The sequence below is a fragment of the Siniperca chuatsi genome, linkage group LG6, assembly GCF_020085105.1.
Source record: "Siniperca chuatsi isolate FFG_IHB_CAS linkage group LG6, ASM2008510v1, whole genome shotgun sequence".
In the NCBI taxonomy this organism is placed as follows: Eukaryota; Metazoa; Chordata; class Actinopteri; order Centrarchiformes; family Sinipercidae; genus Siniperca; species Siniperca chuatsi.
In genome coordinates this window covers 8,445,244-8,459,393 of record NC_058047.1, presented here as the reverse complement: position 1 = coordinate 8,459,393, position 14,150 = coordinate 8,445,244, and the positions used below count along the sequence as shown (strand labels likewise).

The 14,150-nt window shown below is 40.6% G+C and overlaps 1 protein-coding gene across 3 annotated transcripts in view; it reads right to left on the bottom strand.

Annotated features, from left to right (window-relative positions):
• Positions 1–900: 900 nt before the first annotated feature.
• Positions 901–14,150, bottom strand: part of ror1 (receptor tyrosine kinase-like orphan receptor 1) — a 127,165-nt gene continuing 113,915 nt past the window's right edge. For all 3 annotated transcript variants that reach the window (XM_044199929.1, XM_044199930.1, XM_044199931.1), the window contains 7 exons: positions 12,939–13,256; positions 11,645–11,890; positions 10,673–10,887; positions 6,962–7,141; positions 5,992–6,219; positions 5,436–5,800; positions 901–4,854 (listed from right to left, as the gene is read on the bottom strand). In XM_044199929.1, coding sequence (XP_044055864.1) covers positions 4,149–4,854; positions 5,436–5,800; positions 5,992–6,219; positions 6,962–7,141; positions 10,673–10,887; positions 11,645–11,890; positions 12,939–13,256 — 2,258 coding nt within the window. In that variant the 3' untranslated portion in view covers positions 901–4,148. The remainder of the gene's footprint in view (positions 4,855–5,435; positions 5,801–5,991; positions 6,220–6,961; positions 7,142–10,672; positions 10,888–11,644; positions 11,891–12,938; positions 13,257–14,150) is intronic.

The window sequence follows — 14,150 nt, the reverse complement described above, 5'->3', positions numbered from 1 at the left end:
GCTTGAACTGGTCACAGCTTGTAAACATATGCAAACTGATGAGAGGTCACAAGAATACACAGCTTAATTTTAAGGTGTCAAGAAGAAACAAGTGCTCTGAACTATTTCTTAGTAGAAAGTAGTTAATCTCAAAACCTGGGAATATTAAACCAAACTATCTGCAAGGCTAGATACCATTAATAATAGTTAGAGAATGTTTTTTTGTAATTTAGGTAAAGCAAAACCAAATTACTTTATTTGTATATATAACAAAAGTATGTTTAAAGTGGTGTGTGTAGTCATTTACACTACAGTTTTGCTTTTATGTGTACATACACATAAATGTGTCTACACACTGGCAAGGTTTTTCTCACACACACACAACTTAATTACCAGAGGGTCGCGTGCACATCAAATCATCTCCAAATATATACAGCAATTATATCTTTTTTTTTGTGGCATGTATATATAAACTCACAGCCATTCTAGTTAATTTTAAGCTGTTTTGGCTCATTCAATGTGCGTGAAAAAGTTTGAGCAGGAAATGAAAGAAAACACACACAAGCACACAGTGATACACACAAGTAAACACAGAGGAACACTATACTAGAGTCATTTTTCCATCTTTCGCCAAATTCTAGCTGGACTAATATTATTTCCAGCTGTTAGGATGCTCATACCTACACTAGTCAACCAGCTAAAGGGCACCACCACCTGGTCAACAATGGTCACGATTACAAGGCACACAAATTCAAGAAAATCCACAGAAATGGTGATTTGGTGACACCCAGTGGATTCACACTGCCATTACAATTCTGAATCATCATCAAGCCAATGCTGGGAATTCCTCATTATAAAAAACACAACAAACAACACCTCACAATTTCTGCCTACAAATGAATCATCATATTGACTCCAAAGTTAACCAAACAACATCATTTAATAAATGATTTTGCAATACAAAACATCTGTGCAAAAATGTTCAGACAAAATACAAGGACAAGGCCTCTCTTGGTCAAAAGGATAAGCATGTAAACTTCTGTAATGGGTACACTGTTACTCAAATATAAATTTACTTGTATTTTGTTTGTTTTTTTAATGGATCTCGAATAAAACAAAAGGCACAGTAATGACATTTTCTCCAAATACAAAAACACCTAGACTTGATTAAGATTCACAGTCTTGTGTACAAGTGGTTTTTGCACTGCTATATTAGTACACATAAATCCTTTACATGCTGGAGGTCACGTTTACAAACTCAGATGCCAAGGTAGCTCGATCTGCTTCAGAGAAACAAAAAGATAAGGTACAGAGACAAAAGACAGCAATGAAATAAAAACTCAATGGAAAAGTTAACATAAAATGATTCAAATAATCCTGGACTAGATTTGACATGAGGAACAAATCTCTTCCCAAGTTGGAAACAAGAGCTTCTCCCTTCATCTTGCTAATGGCAGACAATCATCTTCTTTGAATAAATTATCTCAGGGTAAACTAAAGCTCAGTCTAATGTAAATCTGATTTATTTAGATTCTAGTCTACAGTAAACTGGAGCAGCTGCAAGTTTTCTTGTAGTGACATCAGATAGTAGCCATGATTTGAAGGGGCAAGGGTTTAAGGGTAGATGAACTAAATACCTAAGTCAATCTACATTCCACAAATGTCAACTTAAAACTTAACCATTTAAAAAAAAAGGCTACAAGCCATTTTCACTGTACTTTATGCTCTGCACATCCACAGCGAAATGCTGTCAGCGTACCCTTGTGTCATACTGGTTAGCCAATACAGCTAATTGATAGAATGATAGTCTGTAAACAACAGCAGAGTGCAACACATATGTACAGTCTGGGACAGTTTTACGACCATTCAAAACCAATGATTGTCTACTACACAGGTACAACTAAGATCACAAACTGTTCTGTTACTGCAGCTGGTTCTATGACTCTTTAAAAATAACAAAAGCTTCATATTTAGCTTCTAATCAACCATCATCAAATAATTACTGAAGCGTCATTTGTGTGATTACAGGACTGAGAATTAATCATTTAAAAAACACACAAACCTCTTCATATCACAAAAGGATATTTGAGTAAATGCATCCAGAACCGTATATGATTACCTGCTACTGGACATTGGACACGTTGAAATATAAATACAGCTGTAATTTTAGAAATTCACAAGGAAACTCAGACAAAATAGGCAGATTAATTTTCTTCTTTCTATTTCTTTTAAAACCTGCCCTTGTTGGGATCAGGTACATGTCAGTACAGCTGGCGCCAGGTGTTTACCATGCCTACCACTGATACCACGATACTGATCATTTACTGATACAGAACCAAATGAAAATAACATTCATAAATCTCTTTGCACGCAGTGATACAATCTGTCCCGAGCTCATGAAATTGATCCTTATTTAGTTCAAACATTCTTCTATTTAGGCATAAATTTAAGCACTCATACTATACATACATACAACAAACATACTATTCATAGGAGTTTTTGTTCATGTACATGGGTGAGACCTTACAAAATATCAACAGAGGCAAGGTTTTTGATTGTAGCATTATCAACTATGAGCCTTATGTGTTTTAATCTTCCCGACTTTGAGCACTTTCATGTCTTGAATGGTATTTTTTGCACAATACACATGCCGAAAAACAGGAAAGGAAAGGGCAAAGACATGAAGACGAGCCTTATGAATAAAATTAAAAGTTCCTTCAAAATTCAAATAGTGAAAAACTCTCCCATAAAAATTAAAACACCATATCCAATTTACAATAAAAATGTTCTTTTGGGAGGGTGAAATTTTAGCATACATCACTGACAGTAAATTGACCGCAGCCCTTGTGTGGAGAATGAAGTGTTTGCCCTGAGACCGGTCCAACTTAGCTGTGGAGGCTGTTGAGGATATGAGCGCTGTGTGATTTCATTTTGTAGATCTGTAGGGGGTCCTCTGCGGCCAGCTTTTGAAGTTAGATGCCATATCCGCTGGGATGGTCAAAGACGGTATGAGAAGAGGAAAGGAGGAGGGGGAAATTATGTGAAGGTGTGAGAGAGAGAGAGAGAGAGAGAGAGAGAGAGGAAGGCAGGGAGAATGAAAGGCTGATGAAGAGTTTATTCTCCAAACAGAGGTACTCCCAGCTTCCTTGTTCCTCAGCCTGGAAAGCTGTATACTGAGATTTAAAAAAGGCAAAAAGGCCCGTGTCCATGTTGCAAAAGTGTCAGACAGTCACGTTGAGGTTGCACAAAAAACATTCAGGTGTCATGCCCGAAGGAATTTTGTGTGAAAATGATGAAATGATGATGCACTCTGACAGATGTCAGTGCCTGGGCGAGTATGTTAGACAACTTATCACCTGTTAAAAAAACGGTTTTAGTTTGAATTCCATCTGCTTCAACTGGGAGCTGTCAAATAGCCGGGCTGCAATACATGAACCCAAAAGGCCGGCACCTGTACTCCTTGTATACTGGTGTATTTGAGCAGGTCGGTGCTGGTGCTGGTAAAAGCTCTCGTTTGTTCAGTCTGCTGTTCTCATTTTTGTTCGCTTGGTTATCACTTGCTAAATGCAGTTTCTTTCAGTGTACAAGCAAATGTACAGCACATTTTTGTGTTTTAATAATATGTCCAGGAACAAGCAAGTCTCACCACTGCTGAAAGGCACCTACAGGTCATGGTATGAATGTCAGTGTTTCCTTCACATCCTGCATCAAACAGTCCATTGACTGGGCTGTTGACACAGGAACTTTTTGTCAGACTCTAATTACAAACCATTTCTTAGGACACAGGATGGACTTACTACTTTTTCACCTTTAAAATCTTTTCCTTAATAAAAAGTTCTTTTGAATATATATCTTTGTATTTCACTCATTCATTCAGGACTTATGTACCGTATTTACACAGAGGTTAAAATAATAACACAACATTTTCAAACCATGGTAGTAAGTACACTTGCTTTAAACAATAAGGCATTATTAAAGTCAAGACAGCTGTGTATATACTTGTGGAGCTGTGGCAGTGTTTCTTGCACACCCAAATGTGCGTACAGACCGGTTTCTGTTGGGTCTCCTTGTGACCAGAGTAGAACTGTTAGACTGGGTCCCTGGGTGAGAGGCTAAATTTCTCGAATTTGGGTCCCGAGCAGAGAGATTGTGAGAATCCCTCTATCTATCTACAGGTCTGCGGTGATGACCGAGTCGTTGTACATCAGTACGTCAGAATCAGCAGCGAGCAGTGCTGATGTTTGTGATGCGTGGTCCAGTTGTCCCACCCCCTTCTGGCAAATTTGTCCGTACACCTGAGCCGGCCCTCCACCGCTCCCCGGCATGATGCAGTGGGAAAGCAGAGGTGTGTTGGCGTCATGGTTGGAGCCCGTGGTGGAGGGCACTCCGCTGACGTGACCCGTGCTGGTGGAGCCGCTGGCGCTGCTGGGGGAGCGGCTTTTGGGTGGGGGCAGGTGGTGCTGGATGACCCTGGTCGGAGGGACTGGGGGAGGGAAGTGGGCTGGAAAAGCTGCGTATCCTGGCGGGATGGGGTATCCATTGACGGGGATAAAGCGCTGGTGGGTTTGGGTCACAGCCATGGGTGTCCAGGCTGTAATCTGAGCCATATTGCCTGCTGAGGGAATAGCCTGGGCTGGGTAGAGGTACCCTGCAGCCGCGGCAGCAGCAGCGTAGCGGGGGTTGCTGAGGTTGCTGACAGGGCTGGCGCTGAGCGAGGTGGTCTGGGTGGTGGCGTTACCTCCGCCACCAGAGGGCGTGCTGGAGCTGGCATGGGATGACATCCCCTCCCAGGCTCGCAGGCGGGCGTGGATATCCTTGAAGCGCGGTCGACGCGCTGGTCCCTCCTGCCAGCATTCAGTCATCAACCCATAAAACCTGAAACAACAGAGTTAGTTAGTTATCAGGCAACTGTAAGAATTCCTTTTAATGCCAGTTTTAATTTAATAAAGTCATTTTAATACCTAAAACTCTCAATACAGGCTTTTTTCCCATCACATTGTTTTTGTAAATACTGTTTGTAGTAAGAACAAGGATGTGCTTAACTGTTAAAACAGTAGAAAATAAGACATCTCTGTACAAGGATCTAACATGTGGAGCATCTGGTGGACTAGTAGTTAAGACACAAACCATTCAACTACAACATCTCCGGCTTGATTCTGTCAGACTCTGTCTGTTTGGGTATTAAATCAATGTTGTTTTTCAGTAATAATTAGCACAACAAGGTGAGGGCCTTTAAGAAGAAACTAAAGGTGAAAATGTGTTGCCTTACAAGCCCGACATCTGCTACGTTAGGTGTCTAAACTTCAGAAGAAGATGAAGATACAATGAAGTTTGTGGGCTTTGTAACAAGGTGAGAATACAAATAAGTTACACCACGTATGTTTTATATCACCTTCTCATAATTTACTTCGCAGCTTATGCTGCAAGCAACGTTGGCAACATTAACCTGAACATACCTTGGCGGACAGTCCTCGGGGCAGGGCAGCAGCTGCCTCTTTCTCACCATCTCCATCACTTCCTGGTTGGAGAAGCCGTAATAGGGCTGCAGACCGTAGCTGAAGACCTCCCACAGCACAACTCCGAACGACCAGATGTCTGAGTCTGTGGTGAACTTTCCGTAAGCGATGGCCTCGGGGGGCATCCAGCGGATGGGCAGAAGAGTTTTGGGCTGGAGGCAGTAGTAGTCTGAGGAGTAGATCTCTCTGGAGAGACCCAGGTCGGAGATCTTGACGTGGAGCTGTTCGCCCACTAGAATGTTCCGAGCTGCAAGGTCTTTATGGATGTAAAAGTGGCTGGCCAAGTACTCCATCCCTGCAGTCACCTACGTTTGAGAGAAAAAAATAATTTGAGGAGTAAGTAGCTGTGAACTATGTCTGGTGCAGGATAGCAAAAAGAGATGACACAACTCTATTTTGAGCTTAATCAACTTGAGAAAGCAGCAATCCATGAATCTCTACTTTCATGAATAAAAATAATTATGGAGATTACAGACTAACTGCTTTCGTATTCCACCTGTATGGCCATGTGCAGGAAGTCTCCATGATCCAGGCTAGATTTCACAGTGCCGTCCTCGTCACTGCTGCAGCCAACATCAGAGTGTGGTGAACGCATGATGAGGAACTCGTGGAGGTCGCCTTGGGGCAAAAAGTCAAACAGCATACAGACAGGCTGCTCCTGGGTCACCACACCCAACAGGCACACCACGTTCGGGTGCTGCAGCTCCGTCAGCACTGCGGCCTCCTTTGATGGAAACCAAAATGTATCAGTGAACTTCAAGCAAAAAGAAACAAAGCAGCTTCATTTAAACAAACATTTTTGGGGAAAGACTTTTTATATGCTCATTGGAGCCTGAACCTTATAGTGATACTCAAGCTTAAATCTACTTTGGCCATAAGAAGTTCGGCGTGTGTGTTTCAAACTCAAAAGACAGATTTTTGAGCACTTTAAAGGCTGGCAGTTCAGGTCTGTCTCATTTTCTGTACATAGAAAGGGAGGATTATGCTTTTACAAGTCATCTGTTTGAATCCTCCTAAACATCTAAATTTATCTGGAAAATCCGCCAGCAGTTATAGTTTATTTTTGGAACTATTTCAAGTGAATTCATCTGCTGTTTCAGTGATTTTTAGCCGTGTACAGTCTGCCATCGCCCACCTTCTGTGCAAATATAACAAGTCATGCTTCAAGTCCTGTGAGAAGAGAGATCTTTCCACTGGGAAAGTAGTTTCTTTTAGTTTAAAACAGTAGATTATTTTAGTACCACATTTCATTTTAGCAATGCACACACAATTGCCAGTTAGAAGCATGTCTTTTAAATGACTTATTATTTAGCCTTAGACCTGCTATACAGGTTACACATGGTTGATTTTTTGAATCGGTGTCCTCACCAATATTATAGGTTTACACATTTTCAAGTATTTCTTTAACTAATGTGAAATTGGAGGAAGTAAACTTAAAGCTTTGGAGGCAGAGATCCATTCTGTACCTGCTGGAAGTCGCCCCACTGCTGGGCATTGGAGATGTCCTTCAGAGTCTTTATGGCCACGAGCTGTGCCTGGTCCATGCCCGGCAGGTACAGGTGACCCTTGTAGATCTTCCCTAGAGTGCACTCTCCAAGCTCCTCCATGAAACGCACAGCCGACAGGGGAAGCTCTTTGGCCTTGCTCTGCAGAGAGAAGAAGAAAGAAAAAGGAAGAAGTGAGATCAGTGGTTAGAGAGATGTGACAGAAAAATGTGATCATTATTTCCTTTGTTGGGCCAGTACTCTTTCCTCACCATTATACTTGTATGGAAAAGTGAAATGTTGACATGAAGTTTACATTGGTGCTTCTAATTCACTGCAGGCGACCTGCCTAATACAACACCAAATATGTGTTTGAGTTGTAAAAAAAAAGTATAGCCCATAGAGTTGATAATTGTCATAATCAGACTCAATCCATTACATCAGCTCCTAATGACTCCCTTTAAGCCTTTGGAAAGCGATGTGGGAAAAATGTGAAATCTGGCAACATGTTCACAGCTTTAACACGTCATTTAACTGACAGGTTAGCAGCTTTTAGGAAGACTAAGAAATTCTCTTGCCAGTAAATCTGTAGAATCAGCTGCAGAAATAACAGAAAAAGACGTAGCTTTCTTTGTAAGGAGGGACATAACCTTTTTAGTCTTTTATTCTTACTGAGGAGGACAGACTAAAGGGTTTGTTTGTACAGCTAAATCCAACAGGACTGACTCAAACTGTGGGGTTATACCAGGGTCACAAAAATTTTATAATTTAGTTGGACTTGATCAAATCTAATTCTGAATTAAAGAGCAACTTATGCGCCCTATAAACAAATTCAACAAATTCATTCAAACCCAGACAGCTGACTTACTGACTTGCAGACAGCTGATTTCTGTGTTATGTCTCTTATAATGACTGGGTCCAGGTTCAAGTAATAGTGTGTTAAAGTCACTTACTAATTTTTATTTACTAATTGCAAAAGTAGAAGATACACTATCAAGGGATTTGTGACAAACTCTCTGGGTTTGTGTGTGTCTGTGTGTGTGTGTGTGTGTGTGTGTGTGTGTGAGTGAGAGAGAAAGAGAGAGCTACAGTAGGTGTGTGTGTGTGTGTGTGTGTGTGTGTAGCTGTACTTGAAGATAAAAGGTGAGGAGAGGTTGGCAGAGATTTTCAGATTCCAGGAACTCTGAGATGAATAATGAAATTCCTGGGTGAGCAGGAGAGAGACACACAGGCCTGTATGATCTCTGAGGGGGGTGGTGTGTGTGTGTGTCTGTGTGTGTATGAAGTGAGTGTAAGGGCCTGCTGATGTTATGAGAGACACACATGCTTTTAGTTATGGGTTTGTTTCACTCCTTCATTTCTTTCCACACCCAAAGCCTCAGATCCTCCTCACACCACAGCAGGTTTGTGTGTGTGTATGTTTATGTGTGTCTAAATGGATTGTCACAGACAATGGCCCCTGGGTGACCCTGCAGCAAAGCCTGCTGGGTAACAGTCTAACCCAAGACAAAGTTGTAGATAAGAGGGGTCGGTAAGAGAGACTTGGCAATAATAACATAAATTACTGTATAATTTGAGGTTTAACAAGGTACAAATCACATGCAAATCCCCATTTACCAAAATTGTCTTGTAAGTTACAGTATTTAGCTACCAGATTAGATACATGTACTGGAAAGAGAAAACTTTAAAAGCGCTTTAAATGGATGGTTATACGGTCTTATATGTGTGAACCATATTTCAGGCCCTTGTTGTCCACAAAGACCATTTAAAATTCACTGTATGATACCATAACTGCATGGTTGTCACTGAAAAACTTTCTTCGATCTTCTGTAAGCTCGACTCTCTGCAGATACAAGGTAGTCATCTAAACACAGCAAGGACAGACTCCCTTTTTAGGTAAGTGAGATATTTGTTCCATTGCAAAAAACAAGATATTAATGGCTTCTGACGCTTCTGTGACATTTGGCGGTTCTTTCTCCAGCTGTTGATGGTAATATTATACACATTACCTTGAGCATCAGCTCTGGTTTGCACAAGCAGACACACTGTCTATCCCCCCTCCCACCACCACCACCAAAATTATGTGGAAAAAGATAAACAGACATGATATGAGTGTGCAACCTTGAAAGAAATATGATACAGATCCTAATGTGAGCTATGAGTTGGCTGGCAGAGCAGGGGCTTGATGATCTACATTACAAAGAGGTTCTGTGAAAGAGGAAGGAGAGAGTGAGGGATGAAAAAAAGGTTCAGAGGGTAAACGGATGGAGGGAGAGACAGAAGAAGAGCAACAAAGAGAGATGGATTAAGTGAGAGCAGGAGTGTGAGGGAGAGATGTGGAAAAAGAGACAGTGGGAGAGAAATAAACAGAGGAAAAGAGCTGCAGTTGAACATTCCTGGACCTGCTGAGCTCTGATGATAGAGATCTGAAGCTTTGCCTGAGACAGGTCATTTCCCCACACACACACACACACTCTCTCTCAAGCCAGTAACCCCAGCATGCTGCAACGTATCCCAGTTGACACACAGAGGGCTGTGCCAGTATTTTGACTACTTCCTCAGTCTGCTCTTATGACTTAAAAAGACAAACACAGCAACGAAGTACTGATCTAGATTCACGAAAATGCTGTGTGAGTGTATATACGTGTGTTTTTAGCAGTACTGGTGCTGTTCTATAAAAAGGGAATGCTGGCGTGAGATGATGGTAGGAAGACTCAAGTTTATACTTCTGATATGTTCAGCAAGAATGCAGCTGAAAGAAGGAAAGTGGCAGAAAAAAGGGACAGAGAGGTGGATAATAGAGGACTACTATACTATGTGCTGTGCAAAAATTTATACTGTGATACACACCTAACTTTGTTCAGTTCAAACAAACTGTGGTGCATTTGCCCAGTTAGTTTGGTTCGTTCAGGCTGGCGTGAAAGCTGTCAATCAAACTCTGGTATAAACCAAACAACCAAAGCCCTTCGAAATATGAATGTATAAGATGCCTCTTTTTTATCCTGTTTATACCTGTTTCTCATTATACATGTCATACAGCACGAGGTCCAATAACAGTCTCAACTAATAACCGTCATAATCAATTATTTCTCTGTGAGCTCTTTGTGACCCCAGAGAACATAAATGTACACATAAGAAGCAGTTCAGTATTGCATGACACACTGTCAGAATTTGATTTCCCCACATGGATCCATGTAGCGCTGTTGATGCAGGATGACATCATCAAAACTGTCCAATCAATGAGTTACCTGTTTACTCCTCTTGGTTTGTTTCTTATAAGTCAGTGTAAACATGAACCACGACCTAAGGTACAGTACACTCCACTACACAGAGTAGTTTGCACTGAGAGAGCCTGGAGCTTGTTATTAAAGTCATCATAAATTTATGTAACTGGAAGTGCCATAATATATTTGTAATGTTATATGATTGACTGAAATTGCATATGCCATTTTTTTCTGTATCATTCTATCATATATCCTCATGCTATTTTTATAAAATCTTTTATGGGATATGGAAGTCTGTACATTTCATTTTAGTCCTATTTCTCTCCTGTGTTGTGTAAACATGGACGGAGAAATGAGAACACATCAAAAACAGAAAATAATGGACCACCCTAGTGTCTAAGTCTCAGTAAGGCAGAGCAGAGCCTCCATAATTTACTTTCCCCGCACGCAGTGTCATGTGCTGCTCTACCTTTGGCTTGTATGCAGTTGTGAGCATGGACATCTCAACGTTTTGTCCTCGGACTGGTTTGGGCTGGCGAGGGGCAGGAGGTCTGGAGGACTTCTGGTTGTTGCGGCACACGCAAATGAACAAGAAGAGCAGAGCAATGGCCAATGGGATCGCCACACTGGGAACCAGGATGTACAAGATCTCCATGTTGCTGCCACCAGACTTGTCTTTATGGTCTATAGGAATGGACACAGAGGAATGATATCAGATATATAGTTTATTGTATGACAAATTAATTAGTCGATCGACAGAAAATTAAGCTGCAACAATTTTGTTTTGATTAATTGTTTAAATCATTTTTCTGATGTGATAAAAAGAGTTCAATATCTTTGGGTTTTGGACGAGAAATCTGAAGACGTCTTGTGGGGCTTTAGGAAATTGTGATGGTCATTTTTCACTATTTTCTGATGTTTTATAGACCAAACAATTACTATTAATCCATAGTAATATAATACCATTAATCATGAAAATAATCATTAGTTGCAGCCCTACGGCATACTGATAATAATTTTGCCATACCGTTGCATTTTTATAACATCTTCAATGATACAGTTAAAAAAAAATAAATTACAGGCAAAAATAAAGAAATCGTGGTGAAAAATGAGAAGAATGAACATTAGCAGTTTTACTACATATAATAAAAGTCTTGGACATTTCATTAGTGTAAATTACCACCAAATGCTGTCAAATTACACTTTGGAAATTAAGAAAAATAGATTGATATTTTGCATAATGGGACATTAGGACAGCAGACGAAGGAGATCATGAAAAACTATAGGAACGTCATTAAATAATAATATAGTTTCAGTTGAATAAGAAATGCGTTAACGCAGTTTTGGACATCAAACCAAATATGTCCAAATGTGTTACAAAGACAGCATTAAACACTATGACTCTCATTAGTAAAGACTTAAACATATTCTAGTCTCTTACCGCAGATTGGTATGTCACAGAGCTCCATGCGGACCCCCTCGTCCAGCGTGAAACACCAGGGGGCCTCGTGTTTGTTCCCAGGGTTGCGGCAGTACGAGTGTCCTCCGTTCAGCTCCGGGTAGCGGACGGCCAGGTAGGTATGGCTGTGAGGATACTGGGAGTTCCATGGCTGACACTGACGCCCCGACTTGGTCATACTGACTGTCCCTCTGTAGTCTGCCCCGCTGTTGTTGTAGCACTTGTGATCTGGGGGGAGAAAGGTGGTTGTGCATTAGGTGTGTGTTAGGCGCTGATGCCGAGTCAGCCAGCCTTAAATTACTTTCCTTTACTCATCACTATTTTATTTCACAAGCACACACTTTATGTTAGAGTGACCATGTTATAGACACCAATAATAATAACTCCTAACAGTTTGTTTGTGTGAATGTGAGTGAGTTTTTGTTTTTATGTTAACATATTTTTACTACAAAACATGTGTACTTCACAATGCAACAAACCATTTTCCAAAGCGTATCACTTGTTTTTTGATTTTTTTGGTAAGTTTCCTATCTTCCTGGCTGTCAGGGGGTTTATTCATCTAGGTAAACTATCAAAATCAACTTTAAAAGATTAGACTATTACCCATCTCACGTGAGATAAACTTGCTTGAGATAGGTAATCCATTATCAAGCATCATTGTCACATTGTCATGTAGTTCAGAGCAGGAAGTATTAAATCTAAAATTTGTTTAATGGCTTCCAAAAATCTTTACAAACTACTTTGCCGAAATATCAAATTCAGAGAGAAATAATAAACTAACATGGATGTTGTGATAAGGACAATGTGATTTTTGCATTTCAATGTTCAACTCTGATGTCTGCAAATATAAATAAGTATATTGAGAGCTCTGAGAGCAACTGAAGACCAGAGTCTAATTTCTTGTAAATTTGACTAGAGCTGCAACAATTAGCTGATTAATTGATTGTCAATCCAAAAGAAATTAATTGCCAACTATTTTGATAATCAATTAATTGTTTGAGTCATTTTTGAAGCAAAAATGCCAAGCATTTGCTGATTTCAGTTTATCAAATGAGCAGACTTGCTGCTTTTCTTTGTTGATAGTAACTAAAATATCTTTGGGTTTTGGACAGTTTGATTTCAGAGCATACTTGGACTCACCAATTAGCAGAGTTTTCAAAACAGCTCCTGTTAGCAGTTACAATAGGAACCACAGAGATGCCTCTCCTCATAATAATAATGAGCTCTACTAGCAGTAGTAATAAAGTAATGCAATCAGCAGGTGAACATGTCTTACTCTTGTTTATGGGCTCGGCCATGGGGATGCCAATCCGCAGACAGTTGGCAGCCTCGGGGCTGTCAGAGGCAGCCAGGTCGTCACAGTTTGGCAGCTTCAGTCTCTTCAGGATGATGGGGTTTGAGCGGGCGATGATGTACTCTGTCTTACACAAGTCGTTCTCCAGGATCTCACACTCGTCCTTACACAGGTCCCGAGGTTTGTCGGTACCAGAACTGCGGTCGCATGTCGGGAAGGCAAAGTGACAGAGAGAAGGGATGGCAAACTGGGAGCAACGATCTGACAAATGGTTGGATGTTCCGATCATGGTGAAGGCCGCTGGAGAGAGGGGAGACAAAAGTAATATATTAATTTCATCAATTTCTTAACACAGTCTGGCATCATAATTCATATATACATTTAGAATCGATATTAAGGTTTTTTTGTTTGTTTAAGAGATAAGAGACCAAATAAAAATTAATTCTTTCATATATTCTTTGATTGATTCTTTCTTACATTCATCCAAATACATAAAAAAGACATGAGTTTAAAAGCAATCCTGTGCTCACGTTGCTACTAACTTTTGAGCATCTAAACACAAAGGGTTAAAGAGGGAGACTGACAATGAAAGCTGTAGCAGTAAATGTATGATTCATAGTCATACTGTACGGTTATTGCACACATGTGCTTTTCTGTGGTTGTGATTATCAGTAAAGCAGCTCTGTGGGGGGTTGAGGAGAAGACACGCGATTATAAAGTGGATAACTTAAGTTGGCAGTTATCCAAACACTCTTACGGCACATGTTGCTTGAAAAAAATGATACTGAAGATCAGTGAAAGTGATATTAAATTCAAGATGGTGAATAGCTACCGAATGTGGATGTTCTGGGTATGAAATGTATGATTTACAGTCCTACTGTAGCCTTATTACGACCTTGTGGCATCATAAATCTTAATTATCACTCATCCATGATGTTTCAGATTAGAGTCTGAGTTCATGGCCCCTTTGTCCCCGAACTGTTCAAGGGAGAAGCTGACAGCTGCACGGATGTAATCAATAACATCCACATTAAAGTGACCTCTGAGGACATATGCACTCAAATGCACTAAACAAAAACACAGAAGCAGAGACACAGACATGTATAACAGTATGAAACAGTGTGTGGGACATTTGGGCTCCATACCGGGTGGTGACTCTGCTGAACTTCCTTTGAACTCCATAAGCGACGTCCT